Source organism: Camellia sinensis, chromosome 7 (genome assembly GCF_055761805.1).
Source record: "Camellia sinensis isolate YWXY chromosome 7, ASM5576180v1, whole genome shotgun sequence".
In the NCBI taxonomy this organism is placed as follows: domain Eukaryota; kingdom Viridiplantae; phylum Streptophyta; class Magnoliopsida; order Ericales; family Theaceae; genus Camellia; species Camellia sinensis.
The window spans coordinates 115120187-115147877 of NC_138967.1; the positions used below are offsets into that span (position 1 = coordinate 115120187).

Here is a 27691-nt window from a genome sequence, read left to right on the forward strand (position 1 = left end):
TTTCAATATCAAAACAAATGATTACAATTGTTAAGAAAGGTAGTAAAATGATTTAATAAAAATATTTCTGCTTTGTGTTGGGTTTATTTTTTTCGTTAAATATTTCAAATTGTTGTTATTTTATACAACTTTGAAAATATTTTTTTTGTTTTTGTAATATGCATTTATTTCCAGAACAAACAAAAAACAAAATTATTATTATTATTATTATTTTTACAAAAAGAGTTGCGCAAATAGTTGGGTTATGAGTTTTCAAAATGAATTGTTATAAGAGTTTTTGAATTTTACAACTTTAGTTTGGTTATGAGTTTTGAAAAGAATTTTGAAATATTTTGATCAAAATCGTCATCCCAAATGTGAAAAAAATGTTTTCAATATCAACAAATATGATTTGTACATATGTAAAAATTTGTATAAATTATTTAAAAATTTTGTTAATATTTAATTAATTTATTTTAAATATATATTTTTAATTATTTCGTTCTTTACAAAATAACAAATAAAGAATGATTTATTATTTATTTTTTTTAAAAAAAAAGAATTTTGTAAAAGAGTTTAGTTATGAATTGTGAAAATAATTCATGAAAGATTTTTTGAATTTTAAAAATTTAATTTGATTATGAATTTTAAAAAGAAATGTGAAGTTTTTTGACCAGGAATCATGATGCCAAAAAGCAAGACCGTACAAAAAAAATTCAATATCAAAAGTAGGAAAAAAATTGTTTTTACTCCATTGGTAGAGATTCTTGAGTGCAAATGGACAAAGGTTTATGTATTTATTGCGCCTTCACAATTTGTTGCGTGTTATGACTGTAAGATGTGCAATATGGCAATAGGTGACAGCTACTTAACCGTTGCCAGACGAACAAAAAAAAGAAAAAAAATTAGAGTCTTATTAGAGCATTCCCATCAAGCTAAATAAATTTTAGTTAAAAAAGTTACTTTTTTATTTTAGCTAGTTATGTTTTTGAATGTCTTCTGCATCAAACTCTATATTTAAAAAATATATATTTTATTTAAATAACTTTTATTTGTTTTTTTGTTCCTATTATCGATTATCATATTTTTTAAATCATCAATTTTGGGACAATCATATTTTATAATGGTAATATTTTAACAGTCATATTTTTTATACAGTCACTTTTCCTAGATTAAGAAATCGCATTTTCATAACTGTTTTGTTAACTTTAATTTCAAGAATTAATTTATGAGATGTACAAAAACTAAAATAATTTAAGTTTATATGTGGATAAAAATTATAAGTAAAAACAAAAAGAATAATCCTATATTTATCGTCTATTTTGATTATTTATATTTTACTATTTGATGTGACATACTTTATTAATATAATAAATCTCACGTACATATAATTGGTATCTAAGAATTATGGGGTGTATCACATGATATGGTATAATAAATAATAATTATAGTATTTAAAAAAAAATAAAAACAAAACAGTGGAAGAGAGATGAACACTGTTTTATATATTTTATTTTTTTAAATTCAGTGTCAAGCCTTCAAAGGCTGGCTACATGTGGCGAGAAAGTGCAGCCTGTTCTAAAATGGCACAAGCACTAGCAAGCTTGATGCAGAAGGAAATTGATGGCTTTACTCCACAAATTAACAGAAAAAATGCTTTGGCGAGATTGAGATTGATATTGATGCTCTTAGGTCATCTTCAACGGTTTATCAAACCTTACATCAAATTTAAAATTTGGTGAAAAAGTTACTTTTTAGAACTTTAATGGTTTCAGCAAATTGGTATTAAAATGAGAATGGAACAAAAAATTCATCAAAGTGAGAACAGGTTCCAGATTTCACTATTTTACTGTGTTTTACCGTTGGGGAGACCAACCGGTCAATTAGTCAGATGCCCGGCCGGTTGACCAACCGGTCGTCCGGTTCCCTTTCAAATAGGTAAATTCAAACAGGTCAAAAGGTTCAAATAGGTTTTAAAAAAAAAATTAACCTTACCGATTGACCGGCCGGTCGACCCACCGAATGACCCTTCCCTTTTGATGCACTGTTGGAGCAACCCATATCAAATTGAGAAATCAAAAATTTTTTACTCAAATTTAGTGAAAAAAATAGTTAACGGTTGGAGATGCTCTTACACGACTTGCAGCTTTGTTGGTCAAAAAAATATGGGTATAAAAGTAAATTTATATGTTTATCTATTATTTTATGTTACATTTTTTTTTAATTTTATAAAAAATTAAAAAAATAATCCAAACATATAAATTTTTTAATTTTTTTTAAACTAATTTTTTAAGGAAAAAGTCAAAAATGCCCACCTTATACTGGCCACTTGTTAAGATTATGAAATTTTGATTCGCTGGATAAGCCTCCATATCCATTCCAACCACACCTCCGCTCTCTTAAATTTTCCGAGAAAATTAGACTTCTCTTTCCTGCGGATTTTCTCATCCTCTCCACACTCTCCACCATGAGAATCCACTTCCGATCCTGAAAAATCTCCCTCGAAAATCTTCCAACCTATAACTTATCTGCTCTCCCTTTTGCTCTCTCATGGCGGCTGTTACTTCTCTATCTTTCTCCACATTGGGTCAATCCTCTGAGAGGAGAGTCTCTGTTCCGTCTTCTCGTCTGTTCGTCTCCAATTTCGACGCGTTTCGAATCCGCACGAGCTTTTCCTGCGATTCTGCTGGTGTTCGAGCTTCGAATTCGAATTCTTCAATGGTTATTCGGTGCATGTCTTCTGGAACTGGTAATGCTATGTAAATTGATTGAGTTCTATTCATATTTCAAATGCTTTGTTCTAATGCTGAGAAGATGCAAAATCAATTTTAAGTTCCAACTTTGTATTTTTCCCCTAATCACGATTCACGATTGCTTAAATTAAAATTCCACTGAACTGACACTGATGACTGATGGAATAGCTATTCGGCTTAGTTGTATTGCACTGAGTTCATCAGCTATGAGAATATATAGCATTGAACTGAATTCTTGGTTGTCTGTCTTGTTTTTCTTTATATTTTCTCAGTTACCAAACAGAAGGTTTTACTAATGATTTCTTTAGTTCTTCGGAGTATACTTCTGTTTGAATTACATCAATACTTTCTTAAAAGTAACTATGGGACTATGTGGTGTTTCATAAACACTTTTGTTATATGATAATACGGAAATGTCCTAGATTTGGATAGCTATAAAGTAGAGAATTTTACTTTCTGCAACAATTTAGTGTCTATTAATTTTCTGGTCTTTTGCATTGATTTTCATTAATTGAGATCAATTCACATCTATATGATAAATAGATACACATAGTTATAATTAGATTTGCATCAATCCAAACAGAATGCATGCACGATATACTTTCTAAGAACAGTTTTGTACTATATGACCACATAATGATTCTTGGAAGAATTTAAGTTAAATTTTGTTTTCGTTGTGTTTTGAATTTTGATGTGTTTTATTTACTACGTTTCAGATGTGCCCACTGTTTCAGAAACAAAGTTGAATTTCTTGAATGCTTATAAACGACCAATTCCCAGTATCTACAACACTGTGCTGCAGGAGCTGATAGTCCAACAGCATCTGATGAGGTATAAGAGGACGTATTGTTATGATGCTGTCTTTGCCCTTGGTTTTGTTACTGTGTATGATCAACTCATGGAAGGCTACCCAAGTGATGAAGATCGAGAGGCCATCTTCCAGGCATATATCAAGGCACTAAAGGAGGACCCTGATCAATATAGGTCTCTTTAATTTTTTCCCTCTTTAGTTTTCCTTTCATTTTTTCCCTCTACCAAACATGAGTAGGCAGTTATGCATGTTAAGTATTTTTTTCTCAAGGTAGAACAACTGTGAGTTTTTTTCACCTAATGTTTCATGATGGGTAATTCTATTAATGCTCCACATTTTAGCTTGCTAACCTCCATTTTCTGGACATCATTGAATTCCTATGAGCTTACAAGTACAAGCCTGTTAATGGAGTGCCTATAGTACTTATATTCTGTTAGAAAATAAAAGCTTGTTGGGTACTAAAATTGTGGTAGAGCATTGAAGTTTTTGATTGCATGAGATCAATAGACCTAGCTCTGCCTACTGTTCCATTAAATATTTTGTCAATTTTTAATGTTTGGTGCGAGTAATAACCTTTATTTTTCCTTTAGTTCATTTATTGTAGAAAGAAGTGATTGGTAATCCATATTTTCTAATTCTGAATCTATTTAGCACTTGGTAATGAATAGAAACCTTAAATAATTTTATTTACTAGACTTAGTGATTGCATATTTGTATTCACTACAGAAATGATGCAAAGAAGTTAGAGGAATGGGCCCGTGCACAGAATGCTAGTTCATTAGTTAATTTTTCATCGAGAGAAGGGGAAGTTGAAGGTATTCTAAAAGACATTGCAGAAAGAGCTGGGGGTAAGGGGAGTTTCAGCTACAGTCGTTTCTTTGCTATTGGTCTGTTTCGCCTTCTCGAGTTGGCAAATGCTACAGAGCCCACCATTTTAGAACAAGTAAACCCTCCTTTACCCTCTGCGGCACTATTGCAGTTTTTCAGTAGATGAAACAATGGACTACTGTTGATATATGTGAGATCTACTTGCTGAAAATTGTATTATGTTTCATTGTTTTTGTAGTTGTTAATCAAATGATAGAATGATCATTGCTGACCTATGAAACCTGAATATGACCTATATGAAACCTGAATACTTCATTTAGGTCGTCTTATTTGTATTCAAAATGGTACACGTATGTATCGGACACGCGTCATACGTATCTGATAGTTATTTCTATGTATATATGTATTTGAGACGGATACACGATGGATATATAAGTATCTCAGGGTTAAAATTGTCTCACATTGAACCCTTAATTTTTGAATTTTGGTTTCATTTTGTAATAATGTTTTAATTTGTACTCTCTAATACTTTAAAATTAAAGGAAATCAAGATTGATTATAGTAATAAAATGAAACAAAAATTTAGAAATTGAGAGTGCAAGTAGAGGTGCAAATTTATTTATTTATTTTTTCCTTTAATTTTTAATAAACAGGTGAAATATGGGGCTGACTTTAAATTTGAGGAACAAAGTGAAGCTGTTTTAAAATTTAACAGATAAAATGTCATTAGCCCCTTTCCGAACTAGAATTTTTTCAAAACTATAATTATAATATATCATATATAATCTTATCAAACTAATAATATATTTTATTATAGAATTACCATGGCCGTATTTGTATCCTAGTTTTAAATTTTTTGATGTATTGTTGTATTCGTATTGCATCCATATCTGTGCTTCCTAGTTGCTAGAGACGATGATACCATCCTTACTTGAAATTGATCAGTTAAATGGCTGCTATTGCATTCTTCTTGTTGCGAGGTGTCTTGTCTTTTTACTGTATACTCATACTACTGTGAGGGGCTTTTTACAGAGGCTTAAGGGTTGAGGCTGTTATACCCATATTGCCGAACCACGTATATCTTGTGTTCTTTTTGTTTGATTGTTTCTCTTTGCTTCCCTTTTGGATTCCACTAGGTGCAAAAGAAGAGTCACATGGGGTAAATCAAAAGTCCCTTTTTGAAAGTCTCATCTAGCTAGAAAAAATATCTAGAAGGAAATAAAAGGTCAGTCAATAAGTCTGCTACCCAAGAAAAGGAAGCTTACCGAAAAAGCAATTTAAAAATGGAAATCCCAAGTCATTTAACCAACAGTTCGTCCGTGCCTAGCTAATATGCGGTTTTACTAGAATAAAAATGTCAGGATGTGTCAATACCTTTTCCTCCCAAGTCAGTACCTTTTCCTCTTTTTCTTATAGGGGTCAGTACTTTTTCCTCCCTCTCTTTTTGTCGTGTCTGTGAAGTGTCACCTACGTGTCTTGGGGTGTGGCCGTGAAAAAAATTGAGAGATGGCCAAATATGTCTCAGACACGTGTCCGGGATGTGTCGTCGCTTCATAGGGTAATGATGAGCTGTGAAAGGCCATTGGAAGAGGTATATTGATAGTCAAGATGTTTGATGGTGTTGTGAGGGACCTAACTAATGTCAGACATGTTCCAGAACATAGAAAGAATTTAATTTCTGTGGGTGTGTTGAATTATTTGGCAAAGTGTGAAGCAGTAAGATTAGCAAAGGTGTGGGGACAGAATGTGGGAAATCTGTATAGATTGGTTGGGAACATAGTTGTAGATGGAGCAGTAGTCTCCATGCTGGTAGATTCGTGCACGGATGACACACAACTTTGGCACATTTGGCTTGGTCATATTGGCAAGCGTGGTATGTTGGAGCTTCATAAGAAAAATCTGTTGAAGGGTATGAAAATGTGCAAACTGGAATTCTGCAAATATAGTGTGTATATATGGGAAGCAGCACACTGTCAGTTTCAAGACAGGCTCTCATATCAGTAAGGGTGTTCTTGACTATGTCTACTCAGATGTTTGGGGGCCAGTGACAGTTTCTTCTCACAAGTGGTGCACATTACTTCATTAGTTTCATTGATGATTATAGGAAGGTATGAGTTTACCTTATGAAGTATAAGTTTGATGTTTTCAATATATTTGAGAAATGGAAAGCGCAAGTTGAACTTAGATGGACAGGAACATTAAATACTTTAGAACAAATAATGGCCAAGAGTATAGAGAAAAGGAATTTATGGGGTTTTGTGTATCAAAAGGCATTATTTGTCACTTCACAATGAGGAAAAGTCCACAGCAGAATGGAGTTGTAGAAAGAATGAACAGAATTTTGACAGAAGGCCAAATGTATAGTTTAAATAAAAGGGTTGGCCAAGATATTTTGGGCAGAGGCAGTTAACACAACAAGCTTCATCATAACAACCATTGTTTTCAAGATTCTGCAAGAGGTTTGGTCAGGTAAAACAGTTGATTTTTTCAAATTTGAGAATTTTTGTTTGCCTAGTTTATGTGCTTGTACAGAGTGGAGAATGCTTGAAACTGGATCCAAAATCAAGAAAATGCATATTTCTTGGTTATGAAAATGGTGTTAAAGTTACGATTATAGGACCCAGTTTCAAAGAAGAAGGTGATCAGCAGAGACATCACAATTGATGAAGCATTCATGGAATTAGAATGAAGTTGAGACATGTAATGATGGTTTGAGGGAGAAATTAACAGTTGAAGTGGAGTTTGATGAGGTTGGTTCACCTGGTGATACAGGTGATGTTGATATTAGTATTGACCTACAGCAGTAGCAAGATCCTTACAGAGTTGCTAGAGGCAGATAAAAACGACCTCACAAAGCTCTATAGGGGTATAGATTTATGGCTAGTTTTTCTTTAGTAACTGGCATTGGAGGTCCATTGTCTTTCAAGGATGCTACAAACAGGAAAGATAGTAAAATGGGTAGAGCAGCAACGTCCGAAGAGATGGAATCAGTATAGAAAATTAAGACTTGGGAATTGGTGAAATTTCCTAAAGGTAAGAATGTTGTAGGCTACAAATGGGTATACCACAAGAAAGAGGCATTGCTAGAAAAAGAGGTGAGAAGTACAAGGACAGTTAGTTGCTAAAGGTTATTCGAATAGAGAGGGAATTGACTTTAGTGAGATCTTTTCACCAGTTGTGAAGCACACTTCAATTCAGGTAATCTTAGCAATGGTGAAAATGCATGACATGGAGTTAGAGAAGTTCGATGTAATTATAGCATTCCTCCATGGAGATTTGGAAGAGCAAATTTATATGCAACTGTCTGAAGGCTTCAAGGAACCTGGCAAAGAAGAGTATGTATGTTTGTTGAACAAATCCTTATATAGGTTGAAGAAGTCTCCCAACCAATGGTACAAACTTTGACTCATTCATGGGGTCACATGGGTACATATGCTGTGAGTATGACTCTTGCATTTATTTTGGAGTGCTTGTTGATGGTTCATGTCTTGCTTGCTCCTTATGTTGATGATATGTTAGTTACTGCAAAGAGTAAGCTGGAAATCGTTAAATTGAAGCCTTTGTTGTGTAGTGAGTTTGACAGGAAGGATCTTGGCTTTGGGCTGCCAAAAAGGTCCTTGGAATTGAGATTCACCGTGATAGGAGGGTTAAAAAGTTGTGGTTGTCTCTAAAAGGTTATTTGAAGAAGGTATTAGAGAGGCTTAGCACGTTGGATGCAAAACCAGTTAGTACACCACTTGCTGCTCACTTCAAATTGTCTTCAAAGTTGTGTCCTAGTTTAGATGAGGAAGTAGAGCACATGTCTAAGGTGCCATATGCAAATGCAGTTAGCTGTCTTTACATATTTGAGGGTATGCACTAGATTTGATATATGTTTGCAGTCAGTGCAGTCAGTAGATATCTGGAAAATTCAGGGAAAGAGCGTTGGAAGGTGGTAGAGTGGTTAAATATCTTGTGGGCACTCGTGACTTCAGTATCCTGTTTGACCAGAAAATTGTTACTAGAGATGTTATGGGTTATGTGGATACTGATTATGTAGGGGATCTTGACTTCAGGTTGTCCATGACAGGCTTTGTGTTTATGTATCTGGTGGCACAATTTGCTGGAAACTACTCTACTGGATATAGTTGTTTTATCCACCACAGAGGCAGAGCATATGGCAGTAACAAATGTAGCAAAAGAAGCAGTTTGGCTGAGAAGACGGATTAGTGAGCTTGGGTTCAAGCAAGACAATGTTTCGTTGTATTGTGATAGTTTGAGCACCGTTGATCTGGCCTAGAATCAGGTATTTCATTTGGCCAAGTATCAGGTATATCATGCAAGAACAAAGCACATTGATGTGTGATATGATATCACAAGATCATAGAATGAGTTTCTTTGGGGGAAGTATCTTTTTCAAAGATTCACACAGATGAAAGTGCTTTTGAATCTTGATATGTTGACAAAGCCGGTTTCTAGGCATAAAGTTCGAGCATTGGTTGGACTTGATCCATGTTCTTTCTTGTTAAAGAAATGAAGGGTAGTGCACCCTTACCTATAAAGGGGCTGAAGAGACGTACCTATGGCTAGGTACTACATGGTGACATGTACAAATTTTCTTCAGGATGGTTTATGGAAATATAAGCCAAGGTGGAGATTGTTGTGAGGTGTCTTGTAGTTTTTCTGTACATTTAGATTTACTGTAAGGGGCCTCTTACGGGCCTCGGCCCAGAGATTTGGAGGTACATATGTAATAGTTTCTGTTAGGGTTTGAGAGACAGTGTGACAGCGTAGTAGAGTGGTTGAATCGAGAGGTTCAGAGCTATATAATCCTTATTGCGGATAGTGGATTTGATCTCCTCCCCTCCGTGGACGTAGGCATATTGTTGAATCACGTATGTCTTGTGTTCTGTGTTTGATTGATTATCTTTACTTATTTTGTTTTGTTTTATTTTTTGTGATTAGAACTATTTGATTTCTGCACAACACTTCTCCCATTCATTGTCCAAACTAAGTTGCTATATCACTTCTTGTGGCCTGATTACATATTCTTCTCAAATGCTAAATAAGTGTAAGAGAAAATGTGTCAAAGGAGAAATGAGAAGATCATCAAAATCTCAATTTAAATGAGGTGACAGAGATAAATTACTTTCATGCATGTACTTAAAAACTTAACAAGCAGCTAATCCTATTCCTTCAATCAGACTGATCCCTACTAGCAATTAAAACCAACCAAAGAAACTGTAAAGACTAAAGAATCCATTCGAGTTTGTTGATACAGTAGTGTGCACTTGGCTAAAACAACATGACTATAACAGAGCAAGCTATGCCTTGATAACTTGAAAGTTTCTGTCTTGACTGAAAAACAAAATGTAGATTATTAAATATAGACTCAAATATAAATATATAATGGAAAGCAATTGAAGGAATTACATAATTATGACAGACCCTTTTTTCATATCATAAAATCTTCTTTATTAACGTGATCCTAGGTCATTCGAGCAATCCTTTTTATTTAGGCATCTGTTTAGGTATCAACCACCGCAGGTTCAGGGTCTCCATTGAGGTCATCATGAGGGTTTGGTTGCCTCTTACAATGAGGAGAACCAGTTTAAATTTTGATGGATGCTCTCTTGGTAACTTTTTAATGGTAATTGGTGGCTTTACAGAGATCATAATGAGGAGTTATATTGAATCAGTGTGTTTGGCTTAAGTTTTTTGAATTTGGCTTAGTTTTTTGAAAACTGAGTTTTTTGTTTTTCATGTTTTTTTTTTTTTGTTTTTAGTGAATATTTTTAAAATTTTAAGCATTTTTTTTTTACTTTTTTAGATGTACCTTACTTAGATGTATCTAAAAAGTATAATATTTGTGAAAAAATTAATAAATACACAAAAATACGAAAAATATTCTGAATTTTTGTATTTTTTTTTTTTTTTTGTATTTTTGGTATTTAGTGAATTTTTTAAAGATTTTTTTCACAAAAATTATACTTTTTAAGTGTATTTATGTTAGGTGTGTCTAAAAATTAAAAAAAAAATTGCTTAAAATATTAAAAATATTCACTAAAAACAAAAAAATACGGAAAACAATAAAGTAAAATTTTCTGAAAAGTATTTTCAAAAAATTGGAAACAAACATGGTGAAGACTATCAGGTATTGAGTTTACTATCAACATTGATCCTTGCCCTTTTGGAAGGTTTCAAGGAAATTAGAGTTGGGGGGGTTTAGTAGTTTGGTGGTTCAGGTTGATGAAGGCCAGATCCTAGCAGTATGGTCACTGACTAAGCAATATTAAGGATTTGGTAGTCTGATGGTTCAGATCAACAAATGTCAAACCCTGGCAGTATGGCTCATTTACTAAAAAAATATTAAAGTTTTAGCTAGTGTAATATAGTGGAGAATACTAGGTTTTTGAGACCAAATAATGAAGAATTACTGGTATGGTAAAAGGGGAGTAACTACTTTTTATATAGATGGGCTTTTCTTACGTAGGCTTTATTTTTTCTTTTGGGTTTTTATTCTCTGGAAGGAAGTTTCATTTCTTTATCTGCATGTTTATTTTTCCATAATGATATAGTTTTCTGTTGCTTGGAAAATGAATACACAAAGATCAGGCACTATATTATTTGGTATGAAATAGGGGTGACTTGAGCTTAGCAGAGAAATATCATTAATCACTGACAGAACATATCTCCATTTAGGCATTTTATGGTCCCTTGGTTGCCAAAAAGTTTTTGTTGGTAAGCTGAATTTTGGGTTTGAGAAATATATCAGTAAGTTTGTATCTATTGACATAGCCTAGTGATTGAGAAACATCTGTTTAGATTCACAAACGCCGATCTTTTCTTCTCTAATGATTGAGAACATCAGTTTAGATTCACAAACATCGATCTTTTCTTCTCTAAGGAGCTAACATCCTTGAGGCCCCAGGTGCTTGTAGAAAGTTATGGTAATTTGCAATGTTAGTAGGGATGCCAAAATAAGTCTTGTGTCCTGGAGCTTTGGCTTGCTTGTGCAAAATGACAACCCAATATATATATTCCTAAAGTTCACTACCATGTGAAATTTGAGAAAAAGAGAAATGCCAAAATTTGGTTCACATAGATTTCTACTTATAAGCCACTTATGAGCTACTTGTCATGTGCCAACTCATTGGAGGTGCGAGTTCTACACCATACGACTTGCAAGCGCATTAGTTTGTGAGCGGTAAGGCAGCCAGGGTAGATCCTTATTGCATCTCCTGGGTTGGTCTTTGGGCATAAATTACATGGGGTATGCAGTACCACTAGTGGAGCCGGCTTCTCGGGAGAATGACAAGCGCCTAGTCCATGACAAGTGGTATCAGATCCAGCATAGGAGTACTATGATGGGGACGGTACATGGGACTTACACCAAGCACCTTCATTATGGGGTCCACACCAAGGGTGGTGTCTGCGTGGGGCGGGTTTCCCATGGGTAGGGGATGGACAAGCATGGAGGCAGGCAGGGTAATGTCCTCCTGACGAGGGTGCCACGGATTGGCGGTGGTAGCATGTCACGTACTGGCTCATTGGGGATGCAAGGTTTACACCAAACACCTTGCAAGCGCATTAGCTTGTGAGTAACAAGGCAGGCAGGCAGGATAGATCCATATCGCATCTCCTGGGTTGGTCCTTGGGCATAATACACGGGATATGCAGTACCACTCGTGGAGCCGGCTTCTCGAGAGGATGACTAGCGTCCAGTCCGTGACATACTTCTCATTTAATAGATTATTACCTCTTGGCCTTATTTGATCAACAGGATTAATAGTGAAAGGATTAATAATCCCATGAATTAGTGTAGGATTAGTTATCTAATTAAATTAGTGAGATAATCATTTGGTATGTATTCATTTTGTTTTTTTTTTTTTGTTTTGTTTTTTTTCTTTCATACTTGAAATTATGATCCCCATCCCCTCTCAATATTAGAAGTTTCCCAATTTTGTCGGATTGAATGTCTGGCATACATGTCATCCGGTTAATAAAATTTGCAATCAAACATGGGATTGTGAGTCCATGGACTAACAATTCCAATCTTATGCTATAATCTTACTAATCAAACATGCCCCTTATGTTCTTCTTGGTGAAGTAGCCTTCTTGCTTAATCTTGTATAAGGACACAAGTTGTCTTTTGAAAGCAGAAGTGAATTTTGTGATATGTGATGCCTATTCTCTTAGGTGTGCTTGGTGGGAAAGCTCTGCTTAAAGGCCTTTGTGTCTTGCGGTTGGCTACCTACCACTTGGCCTCTTTTGCTCTTATATCTAGGATATCTCTAGACCAGTGACGAATCTTCTTCTAGTCTCATTTCCTATGTACAAAAGTTAGGTGATCTTGTCTTGCTTGGTAGGAGAGAGGAAGATTCCGAACGACTTGTTCTAACTTTTCTTCATTCTTTGCTTTGAAGCCTTTTGGGCTTTGCTCGACTTTGATAAAGGAATATATATACTCGTTCCGTTCCATAATATTAGTCCCTTTTGGGGAATCCAACTTTTTTTGGTAGAACAATTATTACATTTCAAAAATATTAACTTTTCAAAACTACCCGTTGGTAGTATAATTATTACACTTCAAAAATATTAGTAATAAATTTAAAAGAATGGCAAAATAGAAAATTCAGGTTATTTTAATCTTTGATTTTTGAAAAGAGACTAATATTTTGGGATAATGAAAAATGGAATAAGGGACTAATATTTTGGGACGGAGGGAGTATGCATATATTTTCTTTCTTGTTTTGGGGGGGTGGGGGACGAAGATATTGAATACTTGAATGGTAATCATAAAAGAATGATACAATGTGGAGCAACCAACCTTATATTTGTATGATAAATAAGTTATGAAGCATGGGTACTTCAAAAAAATGTCGTACCTGTACCAGGTATGTATTGGGTACTGGTATTTTGCATTGTATTTCTATATACGTATTGGATACACAAAACATGTACCTAAATGCTTTTTTTTTTCTTAATTTTTACTGTATCCCCAAGGTACCTAATATATATCCAAGCTATACCTCAACCGGAATAATATTTTCTTTTATATAGAAGTGAAGTTAGTTTCATTAGATTTTTACTATGCTTAGCATGAATCTTGTAAATTATTTAATACAATGAATTTAACTTTGGTTTATATGTTACTTTTTGACAATAAAATGTGAGTTATAGGTTGGATCCTTAACAACCTAATTCACAATACTTATTTTTACGTTACTCCAAATTAAAATAAATACCTTTTTATGTATGTACGTAGTTGTATCTATACAATTTTTTTAGATTGTACCGTATTGACATACCCGTACAGTACCAGTGCCCACACACATGCTCCATAGTAAATAAGTGAGCCAACAAGTGTCTATTTTTTATTGGGTTAGAGGTTATGTCGGTGAAACCGATTCTCACAAGTATAGAATGGATTGTCTCATGCTTCGTCTCTTCCTTGCCATTCTCATTTCTATCCCCTACTTCCATGATCAATGTGGCAGGGCAAGTTTCCTTGATTGGTCTCAGCTATAGCTTGCTTTGCTCATTCACTGGGGCTAGAGGGCGGGATAAGAATGGTATTGCCTTCCCAGTCTTGTTCTGTCTTGTCTTGTTTAGTAGAAATAGTCAAAAGTCGAAAATAGGATTTGTGACCTAGGCTCTTTTAGCTAAACATTGTTTGTGTTCTGGGAATTACAGAGGTATTTTTTGAAATCTCTCTTCTGATTTGAAATTGTGATGTAACATGTATCCTCCCTATTCCAGTAACGGAATAGATGAAATAGATCAAAAATGGATTTTTGTTCAAGGTTGAAATCTTATTGGAACGGTCCACTGGATAGTTCATCGCCGATCATCGGACAACTTTCTTCAATACTTGAAAGTGTCATCCAAGTGACTTAGTGATTGACTTCAAAGAACACTATTTCAAGTTAAAAGGAATCTTTTTCACAAAGCATGGCCAGTGCGTTGATTTCACATCCCAATTTAGAAAATGCTATTTACGAAACAAACCTTTATCAAGTATAGCAACATGACCTGGTTCAGAACCAATCTTCACTTTTCAACATCCATAACGGATTAAGCAAAGAGTTCTAACAGCAGTTACACAACCGCTGAATGTTGTAGATAGCTGTAAGTGAAAGAAGCATACTAACTAGCTGGGAATGCAGCTAGCTCAGCTAGTTTACTTGTTTATACTCCCATCTGAAATAGTACTTGAAAGTCCAGCCTATGGTGTGTTCCAGCAAAGCACCAGGTTGTTGATAAGGAGCATGAGGATAGATTCATAAGGAATATCCTTACAAAGATGCTACCAAACTGGTGAAGACTCATTATGATTCACCAAAGGTCAAGGCTTTCTTAGAGAAGGTGCAGCGTGGAAGCATTTTAGATTCTTCTGAACTCAAAAAGTATAAATTTACATCAAAGAGTCTTAGACTCTCCTTTTTCTTCTCCAATGGCAATGCCAGTAGTAATCTGATTAAGAAATTATTACCTTTCCATATGATTTTGTGCTCCAAAAGACCCTAGGTGTCGTCAATCCACAAAAGACCAGACTAATTTATGACGGGGTCATTCAGAGAGCCTGAAGTTTTCATGAAGGTAGTTGAGATACTGAGGAAAGGATGTAATGTCCATTCAATTTATGGAAATAACACAGTACATACACTTTGTGGTATGAATACGGTGGCAGTTTGGCAATGTTTCTTTCTTTTATTTATTATTTTTACTAAGAGTGGGAGTTATGCAACCTTTACACTCATAATATTAGGTCGACTGACATGCTCTATGGAATTCCTTGAGGGCTGTAATTTAAAATGTTATAAATTCAGAATGATGCTGCAAATTCATCTGGTGATTGATTTTTGTGGTAAAGATTAGGGATTTTGGCATTGTTGGACAGTGTCAGTGTGGACAAACATGTTGCCATCCAACTAGTGATGCTGCTCTACATGTACAAACCACGGTGTGAACAAGGAGAAACCAGGTTCCAATTGGTGCTGGAGTTTGATTGGTGATGAGTTTGGAGGTTGAGTCAAGGGTTGGGGCAGTGTTATTAAAGGCGATAGGCGCACCAAGGCGCCAAGGTCTCTTGGGGCCGAGGCCTAGGCTCAAGGCGCAAGGCAAGGCACAAGCTTCACCGAAGTGAGGCACACCTTGTACGGGAAAAAAAAAAATTTAATATAAGTAAATAGTTTAGGGTTCAACATAAATAAAATGAAATGTTAAACATTTAGTGTTTTTTGGAGATTAGAAATTAGGTTAATTTTTCTTCTATCATTGATTTGGGGTTGAATGTCCAATATATTGGCAACTGTAATAAAAATAGGGATCTTCTGTGGCTGCACCATATTAAATTAATGGTCATATTTTAAACAAAACCAATTAAAGCAACAATAAAAAAAAAAAACCTTCAAGAAGCAAGCTTTGGGCCAGTCAGGCGCCTTATCATAGTCGCTTGGTCTAGAACACTACAAGGTGCAAATCTTGGGCTTGGCCGGACTTGGGCCTAGATGCACGCCTAGGCGCACCTTATTGAAGTCACTTGGCCTGGAACACTACGAGGCACAAACCTTGGGCTTGGATGGAACTTGGGCCTAGGTGCACCTTTAATAACACTGGGTTGGGGAGTATAATGTGGGCATCTTCAATTTTTGTATTGTTTTATTTTATTTTCCTTCAACTTTTGCTTCCTTATTGTTTAAATTTAAAATAAATCCATCTGTTGCAGTATATTCATGTGTATTCATATTATCTCTCCTTTTCTTTCTTTTATCACCTTGTGGGGGGAGGAGGGAGGGATGCTATACAAAGAAAGGAAAACACACTTCAAATGTTATTCAAAATGAGAGAATGATTTTATCTGTGTGGTTTACATAGAAATGATGCATGATTTTGTCCATCTGAATTCCGTTCTAGTTTCCATCTATTATCAACTAACTTGATGACGAGCTATCACATATGGCATGTTTATCCTTGTAAGAAAATGATATTTGCGTCAGACAAATTTGAAAGTTTCATTATAGTATTAATGTTAACTGTCCAACTACATATGTCAAAAAAATGTCCAATATCTAGTTATATGTTATGGTTAAGACTTGGTTCAATGGTTAAGACTTGGCCTAATAACCTTAAGGTTATGGTTTCAAGTCTTGGGGCCACCACTTTGTGCATTATGCTAAAGGTTAGGTGTGTACTTAATCTTTTCCCTCCCAAACACACATTAATGTTGTTAGAATTTATCTCCACCTACCACCTCCACTATCACACACTCCACACCTACCACCTCCACTATCACACACTCCACCTACCACCTCCACTTCACTCCTACACCTACTACCACATTTTCTTCTATATATAGGAATTGTAAATATATCAACAATCAATCAATCAGATATCAATCAATAATAATACATCAGTTATTTTACATGGTATCAGAGCAAGGTTAAGAAGCTAGTAATTCTGCTTCACCAGCGGGCGGCAACCTCGCCTTGGCCGCCCGCCGGACCTCTACACATGCCTTTTCTCTCTCTCTCTCGCTCTCCCTCCCAACTGCGACTGAAAATGGAGAACAAGGCAGAAGCAGAGCTCTCACCACCACCACCTCAAAACCCTGATACAGAACTATCAACAACAGCAACTTCCTTCGCCGCCGTCGAATCCTGCTTCATCCTCGGCAACGTCACCTACGGCGCTTGTTGCGTCGACGATCTCTCCGCCGCCGCACTCTCCGCCGACCTCCTCATTCACTACGGCCACAGCTGCCTCGTCCCCATTGACAACACTTCGATCCCTTGCCTCTATGTCTTCGTCGATATCAAAATCAATGTGAATCGCTTGATCGAAACAGTCCAGCTTAATTTCGATTCGTTTATCCACAAACAGATCGTTTTGGCCGGGACGATTCAGTTCGCGAATGCGATTCGGGCTGCGAAGCCTGACTTGGAAACCCTCGGGTTTAAAGTTTTTTTTTTTTCTGGGTTGTACTGCGCCGAGCGTATGTATAACGCCGCCGTTTGATCTCCACCGGGAGCCACTCATACCAGAAGACAAGACTCGAGCTGATGAAGAAGATGGCTGTGTACCAAGGAGGAGCCTATGAGCGCATGTTTAGGTTGCCTGTTTACAGGCAGAAGCATGAGGTCGAGAAGCACCTAAACCGCTTGAACAAACCTCCCCTTAAAAGCATTAAGGGTCCAGATGGGGATATCATTGACTGTATACACATCTCTCATCAACCAGCTTTTGATCACCCATGCCTCAAAGCCCACTGATTGACAGTCCATCTGCAGACGTTTTTTATTTATATATTTAATCTGCCACACACTCCCACTTTCTATATTTTAATAAGATGAGTGCCTCACTTTTCCACCACTTTCTATATTTTAATAAGATGAGTGCCTCACTTTTCCACCGCACATACATCCATTTACCTTTTTTTTTTTAAAAAAAATCACTTTACCTTTCTTTATTTTTTCTCTTCCCTTTTCCAACCTTCTCCACTTGCCATAATGATGCTGTCCATGCCTTGGTTCATCTTCTTATTCTTATTACCAAAAAAAAAAAAAAAAAAAAAAAAAAAAAAAAAAAAAAAAAAAAACCAAGTTCCATATTTGCACAACACACCATATTTTATTCATATTGGGAATCAACCCCGATCACCATTTTACAAAAAAAAAAAAAAAAAAAAAAAAAACACCCACACCCACAGTGGGTTTTTCTTCTCTACTCTGCTGCAGGTCTCTTCTTTTTGCCTCCGTCCTGGGCGGTCCTTGACGGTGCTGCCTCCGTGCTTCCTAGTCCACCGAGCACGTTCACTCCCCCCTGCTCCTCCACTACAGCATATGGAGGACCTCCAAAACGGAACATCACGGTGGCCTTCCGCTTCAGCTCCTTGTTTTCTGCCCTTAGCACGCTTATCTCTGCTCGCGCATCCTTATACATGCGTTGGAGCAGAGCCAGCTGGGAGTTTAAATGCTGCACCTCATCTGTCCTACTCTGCAGCCGGTTCGACAAGTTTGTGACCGCCGTCATGCTTTCCACACATGCCTTCAGAGTATACTGATTGGCCTCCACATCCGACTGCACTGCCATTCTTTGCTCCACCGACCGCATCGGAAAGTTCAACGGAGCAAACTCCGGGGCGCTTGGTTGAGTTTCCAGTGCCACCGCACCAGTTCTCTCTCTCGTTGACTCGTTGAGGTCGGGAAAGAGGGTGAGCAGCCCGCGGGAAGACGATGAAGCCATTTTCTAGGCAACAGAGTGTTACACAGTATCTCTCTCAGAAATCTCTCTCAGAAAACAGAGTGTTACAGAATCTCTCTCAGAAATCTCTCTCAGAATATCTCTCGCAGTTTTTTTGTTGCCTCAGCCTCAGCCTCCGTCTTATAGCCGAGGCAGCCACGCGCATCGCGCGCCTCTTACCACCAGCCGACAACACGGGCGCGCAAGCCAAGGCGCCCACATGCCTCGCCATCATGTCCGGCACACCTTTTGATGGCACGCCTTTTGACAAAATTGGGCACGCCTTTTGACAAAATTGGGCACACCTTTTGAGGGTGCACCTTTCCACAACGGTCCGACATGACCCCATAAATTGTCCCGACATTGATTCCGGTTAGCTCCTTTATGGGTCCGACAAGACTCTGTAAACTGTCCCGACATTGATTCCGGTTAGCTCCTTTATGGGTCCGACAAGACTCTGTAAACTGTCTCGACATTTGATTCCGGTTAGCTTTTTCAAGGGTCCGACAAGACTCTGTAAACTGTCCCGACATTGATTCCGGTTAGCTCCTTCATGGGTCCGACAAGACTCTGTAAACTGTCCCGACATAGATTCCGGTTAGTTTCTACAAGGGTCCGACAAGACTCTGTAAACTGTCCCGACATTGATTCCGGTTAGTTTCTACAAGGGTCCAGCAAGACTCCGTAAACTGTCACAACTACTGTCACCACATTGTCTGCTACAACGGTCCGACATGACCCCATAAACTGTCTTCTACAACGGTCCGACATGACCCCATAAACTGTCTTCTACAGCGGTCTGACACCGCCATACAGTGTCCTCTACAACGTTATGACACCACCATCCAGTGTCTTCACCAATGGTCTGACACGACCATACAGTGTCTCCTATCCTCTTTTATTTTTATGTATTTTATTATTTTGTTCCTCTCTCCAAACTCAAGTTGGTTAGTTTCTATCCTCCTTGAGTTTGCGGGGGGCTGTTAGAATTTATCTCCACCTACCACCTCCACTATCACACACTCCACACCTACCACCTCCACTATCACACACTCCACCTACCACCTCCACTTCACTCCTACACCTACTACCACATTTTCTTCTATATATAGGAATTGTAAATATATCAACAATCAATCAATCAGATATCAATCAATAATAATACATCAGTTATTTTACAAATGTGTATTAATTGGGCGTTGTTTTTATCTAGTTATATGTGTGTGCATCCAACATGCTAATTACACTCTTGGTAATATGACATCTGGCTGATCTATTTCATCTGTCTCTTGCAGCTTTGTGTTGCATTGAACATAAACAAGCGAGGTGTGGATCGGGATCTTGATGTATACCGCAATCTGCTGTCTAAGCTGGTTCAAGCGAAAGAACTCCTGAAGGAATATGTAGACAGGTAAAATTCAGTTTATTGCAACTCCAAATTGAGTATATTTCTCCAAGTATGCTTTATTTTTCCACATATTTGCATGAAGTCAATAGTAAAATAAACTGTGTTCGCCACAAAAAAGGGAAAAACAGGGAGGAAGAAAGATGAAACAGCTGTGGTCATACCTCGACCTAGACTTCAGTTTTTTTTTTTGGAGCAATCGGCAGAACTTAAATTCATGGGTACAAACTACAAGCTTAGCACAGAAAAATTTGAAGATCTATTGTTGCCGGGTATCCATGTGCTTTTAGTGATCCCCCCTAGTCCCTTCATATTGAGAAGCAGTTTTTTCGCCGTATGAACACTTGAAACCAAAGCAGTGATGGGTTAAATCATGAATCAGTTTAATAGCCTGGCTTTCTCAGTTGCCCTAGCGTCAATAGTGTGTATAGTTTCCTAGCATCCAGGATTGGTTTCAATGATGATCAAGGCATTAATGTACACCTGTTAGTCCTCATATGTTCTTATGAAAGTAAATTCCCCATATAACTCAAAAAGTAAATTCTCATTGGTTTTCAGGGAGAAGAAGAAAATGGTGGAAAGGGCAGAGTCTCAAAAGGCTAATGAGGCAATTACAAAATGCTTGGGAGAACCTCAATACACAGAACGATAATTCAAGCATTGTTGTGGTCACTTGCAGTAATCCCCATCCATCAATTTCTTGTTTATTTTGAGGTAAGAGTTGAAACCTCCATGGTTGAGGCCTACTTGCAGCAAATAGGGTATGCATTTGATTGTAGTACTATTGTGATGCCTCTTTAACAACATGATCGTGCTTGCGTGTTTAAATCATCATATTTTCCATGTTATAACCCACTTCTATTTTATTCAATGGTAGTTAGTGAAACACAAACGGATTTGTTTATTTATTTTTAATGTATGAAGAGCAATGTTATGAAGATTTCTTTATTTGGTTTTAATAATATTATTTTTTTGCAATTATGTATAAAATTAGTGAGACGGATATTAATAAATGTATGTGAAAAAAACCTAAATTGTAAGAAATCTAAAATCTTAATGACTCTCTTCCCCTCCCCATCCTGGTGTTTAGAGATCATTACCAGTGAATACAACCATCCACATTATCCTTTAATTGCCTAATGGATTTGAGTAGAGATTTGAAAAGGAGAAGGAAAAAAATGTGGGAGAAGTGTGTAAAATGTAATTATTTTTCATTCACATTTTACCTATTTTTTCACTTTCCAAATCTTTCACCAAATTTATAAACAAAAAGCAACCTAAAGGAATAGGTTGAAGCAAGGTTTTAAAAAGTGGCTGCAACTGCTACGTAACGTCATTACGTAATGGTTGTGGTGGTTACTTCACCTGTTATGGCCGCTATAGCGGTACGAAGGAAATTTATGTGTAATGGCTGTTTTACGTTTTTTAATTTTTGTTACATTATATTAACATGTAAAATAAAAAGTATATAAACAGTGATTATATTTATTTTTATAACTATTTTATTTAATATTTAATTATACATACTTTTTATTTTGTTACTATAATGTGTTGTCTAAAAAAAGTTTTTAAGAATCTCAATTTTTTTTTAAATTTATTTATGGCATAATCCTTATTTTTATAATCATTTCATTTAATACTTAATTGTATATAACTTTATTTAGTTACTTGTAAAATGTTGTCTAAAAAAATACCTCAAAATAATTTTTGTTTATGGCACAATTTTTATTTTTATAATTATTTCATTTAATAATTGTGAATATTTTTTATTCAATTAGTTCAAGTATGGATAAAAAATAATTTGTAGACATTTAAATCAATTATTCTTAAACTCATTAACTATTAAAATAAAATGTAAAAATTCATTTTATAGTCATTTGAAAATATAAAATATATTGGATGGTACTTAAAAATTAATAAAAATTTATCAAAATTTATTTTAAATCCTAATAAATGTGATTTTAGAATATATATATATATGTGTGTGTGTATCGGTACATTTTTTTTTTTTTTCAAATTGTGCAATTTTCAGTTATTGCAATCGTTAAGTTACGGTATTTACATCCCACAACCACAATCCGGTTTTGAAACGTCGGGTTGGAGTATCATTTGCTCCAGATCTTTAACTGGGAAACCATCGCCATTTGTCATTGTTCTTTTGACATGGACAGTCATAAACAAAATGGTTAAACTTACAAATAACAATATATATTTTTTTGCACAATGGCCTGAGGATAGATTTTGTTAGAAAATTATTTCTTCGTAATCAGGATTAATGAGACATAAAATAACAAATAAGAAAAATAAAACGAATCAAAGAAATCAAAAACATACAAGACAAGGATTTACGTGGTTCAAAGTTCGCAAGACCCGACATGTTTGGGGCTAGCTTTTTTATTAGGATTCATTGCAAAATCATAATTAATATTTTTTAAAAAAGCTCATGTTCTATTAATACATAATAGGTTAATTCACAAGTGTATACAGTCACATTGTGAATATGTGTAACTCCTAAATGTCCAAAAATAGATCTAGGGTTTATGGCACCAGCAAGGGAGGGGAGGGGTGGAGGTTTCGCTAGTTGGATAGGGCAGTGAAGGGTTGCATGTTGCTGAGAGTTGGGGTGTTTGCGAGTCACATGTGAGAAGTGGTGTGGGGTAGTTGGGGCTGGAAGGCTATGGCCGAAGCTAGGATTAGAGTTTGGCTATTTTAGTAATTTGATTGAGGATTAAAATTGTATTAATTTTTTTTTTTTAAAGAAATTGAAAAGCAAACAAAATATTTTGAGCGCAATTAAAGGCTACATAGTTTATTTTTAAGGGAAAATTACATATCGATCGGGAACAATTTTTTTTTTTTAATGCAAAAAATAAAAAAAAAATTATAATTATAATTATTAATATATATAATATTTATCATATTTATACGTATATATATTTTAATCCCACTAATATGTAATGATAACCCATATTTTTAATCCTGTCAAATCAGATATATGTCAGATTGTACTACACAAGGCATATTAGAATTTAGACATGTTATTTATATGGAGATTTTTGTAAATTAATGAGAAATATCACTTTGATCGCTTAAATTATAAAAACGTATAAATAGATCATTTAAATTATTGAGAAGTATCACTTAGATACCCTTTAAACTATAAAAGTGTATGAATAGACCACCTAAAGTGTTGGTATATTTTTACTTTGATTCTTTCTGTTACTGAATTGACATTTTTGAGATGAAAATATACCTCAACACTAGATAACACACCAGAGAACATTTCTGCACAAATTTTCTCATTTTTCCGTTCTATTATTTTTTTATAAATATTCTTTCTATAAAAATATATTTACAAAGAAAATTTAAAAAATAATAATGGATAAATGTTTATATTTAAAAAATAATAAAAAAAAATTATAAATATATAAAGTGGTGAAGGGTATTTTCATCTAAAAAATGTTTAAAAATTTTATTTAATTCACGGTGTAATAATGGGAGGGACCAAAGTAAAATATGCCAATAAGTTAAGGAATCAATTTGTATATTTTTATAGTTTAAAAGATTAAAATGATATTTAATAGTTTAAAAATTTTATTTATATAATTTTATAATTAAAAAAATTAAAATAATACTTCTCAATAATTTAAAAATGATTCTAAATAATCCAATTTAGAACAATTAGCTAATAATGGAGCCCAACGGCTATCTTATTCTATACCATTAACTACCTAATGCGTGCGTGCACATAAACTTTCGAATGGCTACAAAATAATTCTGTAATAACCGAGTAGATAAATAGTCACGTTTAATTCGTTAGCTATAAAATAATAATAATAATAATAATAATAATAAAAGTATTGTGAATTCAACGACTTTATTTTGTAACAAATTGAACCTTTGCAGTTAGGGGTTGTTTGGAGTGTTTTAAATAAGCGTACTTTTTATCTTTTTAAATTAAAAAATTGAAAAAAAAAATGAATATTTAAATTAATTTTTTAACTTTTTATGAAAAAATATGTATTAAAATATTATATAAAATTATAAAATTGCCTCGCTGACAAGAGAGTGCAGTACTGCAGTACACTTTAGGTCTCTTTTCAAATTTTTTTTTTTTTTTTTAATGACATATGTGGCTACACAGTGTGCCACGTAACTTTTTGACTGGGATGGGTGAATCCGGATCCTCGGCCGCCTTACCCAGTAGCCCCCCAAAACGACGTCGTTTTGGGGGTTTTTTGTTTGTTTGTTTTTTTTTTTTTTCTTTTCTTCTTCTTCGTTCTTGCTTTCTCTCTCTCTTCGAAACCAGAGGGGAGGGGAGAGGGAGAAGAGGGAGGAAGGAGGAGGGAGGAAGGAGGAGGGAGGAGGCTGCGAGCTCGCCATCGCAGCTCGTCGCCTCGCCGCCGGCCGTCGCAGCCGTCCGATCCAGCTCGTCGCAGTAGCTGCACCGCCGTCGCCGCAGCTGCACCGCCGTCGCCTCCGCCTCCGCCTCCTCCTCCTCTTCTTCCCCCACTGGTTATGGCCCGCTCCAGTCCGGCCCTTCCCTTCCTCCTACTCCTCCTCACTCCTCCTTCCTCTCCTTCCTCCCTCTCTTCCTCTGCGTTTTTTTTTTTTTGAAAATTTGCCCCCAAAACAACGTCGTTTTGGAGGCTGCTGGAAACGGCTGCCGGGTAGGGCAACCGAGAATCCGGACTCGGGATGGGTGGCTGCACCGTATCTGTGCAGCGCTGTTTTTCCCTTTAACTTATTTTATGTTATTTTTTCAATTGAGAGATTTTCCTAAACAATATGATTTTTTTTATTTTTTTTAATAATTTTTTGACTTTTTAAATATATATATATATATATATATTTTAAGGAAATCAAATATAACCTTAGCCAGAACCCAAAATATAAGACAATTAAAGGCGTCCACGGGTCAGCACCATTATTTTATTTTTTCTAATTGACGTCAGCACCTATTAAAAGTGGGGTTGTTAATTGTTCTACATCAAACACCTCAATTTTGTCATTTTTTTTGTGTGTAATTTACGCTAAATATAATTTTATTTTAATTTTTTTAATATTTATTCATAAATTTCTCTTCATTTATTTATTTTTTGCTTAGTTCAATTTATTATTTTTATATTAAAATAAATTTTATAGGTAACATAATTACCAAAACACTATTAATAATAATAGGATAAAACGGTCATTAATATTCACATTAATAATATGCGTGTGTTCCATGATGTGAATATTCATATTGTTAAATTTATTTAATATGAATGTTCACATCATATAACATTCACATTGTTAAATTTATTTATTTATTTATTTATTTTTTATAAAATTACATATTTAAATGAGATCTTATTTAATAGATGTTAATCACGTGGTTTAATTTTAATGATATCTAAAATATTATATGAACGGTTAACAAAATATTTATAAGGATACAATTATTTATAAAATATGTTAAATATGATAATTAAGATTTAATGAATTTAATATTTAAATAATAATATTTATTAAAATATTAGAATATATTATAACTAATTAAGATACAAATAATTAAAAGAGAATTTCGTAATAAATTCACCTTTTTATTTTTTTTAAAGTTAAGTAACTCAGGTATATATCTAACCTTTGGAATATTTCTGAACTTAGAAACACCTCTCTCTCTCTCTCCCCCCCCCCCCCCTCTCTCTCTCTCTCTCTCTCTCTCTCTCTCTCTCTCTCTCTCTCATATGGCTTCATCATCACACAAATTCAAGGTGCTTGAACAACGTAAAATCTCTCCACCACCCGGCTCAGTTCCTTCAACCACTCTACCTCTCACCTTCTTTGACATACCTTGGCTTCTCTTCACTCCCTCCCAACCACTCTTCTTCTACGACTTCCCTCACTCCACCACCACCACCACCACCACCACCACCCTTCTCTCCAACCTCAAACACTCCCTCTCCCTCACCCTCCAAAACTTCTTCCCTCTCGCCGGAAATCTGACGACTCCTCCACCACCCACCAAGCCCCACCTCATTTACACCGACAGCGACTCCATTTCCTTCACCGTCGTCGAGTCCACCGCCGATTTCAACCACCTCTCCGGCCACCACCAAAGACATGTCCAAGAATTCCACCACCTTGTTCCCACCCTACCTCCAAGTGTGTCAGATTCTGACCCACATGTACACCCTCTCCTAGCTGTCCAAGTCACCTTGTTTTCCGAATATGGTATTTGCATAGGGTTCACATTTCTCCACGTGGCGGCTGATGGAAGGACATTCGATAACTTCTTGAAATCTTGGGCCTCCATTTGTAGAGTGGGACTAGACCCCAACCTGTTACCAAGCTATGACAGGTCCGTGATCAAAGATCCAAATGGGATTGAGCCAATTCTCTTGAAACAATGGTGGTACCAAAGAAGTACTCGCGAAGATCTCATGGACCAAAATGGTTCACGTTTAGAAGACAGGGTTCGAGCCACTTTCGTTGTGGGTCAACCCGATATGGAGAAACTCAAACAATGGATCTTGACCCGGTCCAATAAGCTATTCGGGTCATACCCATTGTATCTATCTCCATATGTGGTAATCTGTGCATGTATATGGGCATGTTTGACTAAAATTCGCTGTTCCAACATCAAAAGCCTAAGTAAATCAGATCCACATTATTTTGGTTTTATTGCGGGTGGTATGACCCGGTTGGGTTATGCTGTACCCGATACATATTTGGGTAATTGTGTCTCGTTTGGTCGATCCATGGCAATGGGAAGTGAGTTAATGGGAGAAGATGGGATTTTGATTGCGGCGAAAGCCATTGGAGACACAATTAAGAAGTTGAATGGGGCAGTGTTGGGAGGTGCAGAGAATTGGATTTCGGATTGGGAGGAGTTATTTGGGTCGGATCTCCATGTGAGGGTTACTGGCTCACCAAAGTTGGATCTATATGGGTTGGATTTCGGGTGGGGCAGACCCAGGAAGATTGAGGAAATTGCAATTGATAGAACACATGAAGTTTCTCTTACCGAGAGTAGAGATGGGGAAGGTGGCATGGAGGTTGGTTTGGTACTCCCTAGGGCCAAAATGGATGCCTTTGGTTCTCTCTTCATAAAAAGTTTCAATGGTCTTAAATGAGAAAATGTTATGTAAATAAAATTTTTGAATGTGCTATTTTGTAATTATTTCATTTCAAATTAAAACATTTTGTATTGTTTGTCATCCTTTAAAAAAGTCAAAAAAGTTATTATTCTATTTAAGTCTCATCATCTTATTTAAGTCGCATCACTTCTCTACCACATCACTTCAAACCCAACCTATATTACATAAAAATCAAAAAATACACTTATTTAAAACATTCCAAACAACCTCATAATTTCATAAAGAACTTTGTTAATAAGTATTCTTGAAATACAAGAAAAAGACAAAAAAAAAATAAATAAATAAAATAAAGAATACGAGTTACTTTTTATTAAATTAAATATACTTTTTACTCAAATGAATATATATTTTTACATATTTTTAAAATGCATATATCAATTTCAATATTAAACCATGTCCTAAGAGCACTATTTAATATTTGTCATTAAAATATGTCACTATTATTTTATTCGATAAATTATACTAATTTCTCTTAAAATTTAGAGAAAAAAAATAGAATAAGTCTCCCAAATTGAGTATAATTATATTGAGCTTTCTTAAAACTTTAATT

At 35.5% G+C, this 27691-nt stretch overlaps 2 protein-coding genes across 2 annotated transcripts; both read left to right on the plus strand.

The window, feature by feature from the left end:
• Positions 1–2310: 2310 nt before the first annotated feature.
• Positions 2311–20947, plus strand: LOC114263005 (protein THYLAKOID FORMATION1, chloroplastic). The gene is made up of 5 exons (XM_082879137.1): positions 2311–2728; positions 3449–3716; positions 4270–4486; positions 19890–20005; positions 20558–20947. Exons 1-5 carry the CDS (start codon positions 2530–2532, stop codon positions 20649–20651), a joined length of 894 nt encoding a protein of 297 aa, XP_082735263.1. The 5' UTR covers positions 2311–2529; the 3' UTR covers positions 20652–20947.
• A 4704-nt stretch (positions 20948–25651) lies between these two features.
• Positions 25652–27239, plus strand: LOC114263026 (anthocyanidin 3-O-glucoside 6''-O-acyltransferase). Its single transcript, XM_028203520.2, has one exon. The coding sequence runs from the start codon at positions 25729–25731 to the stop codon at positions 27115–27117; it is 1389 nt and encodes a 462-aa protein (XP_028059321.2). The 5' UTR covers positions 25652–25728; the 3' UTR covers positions 27118–27239.
• The last annotated feature ends 452 nt before the right edge of the window (positions 27240–27691 follow it).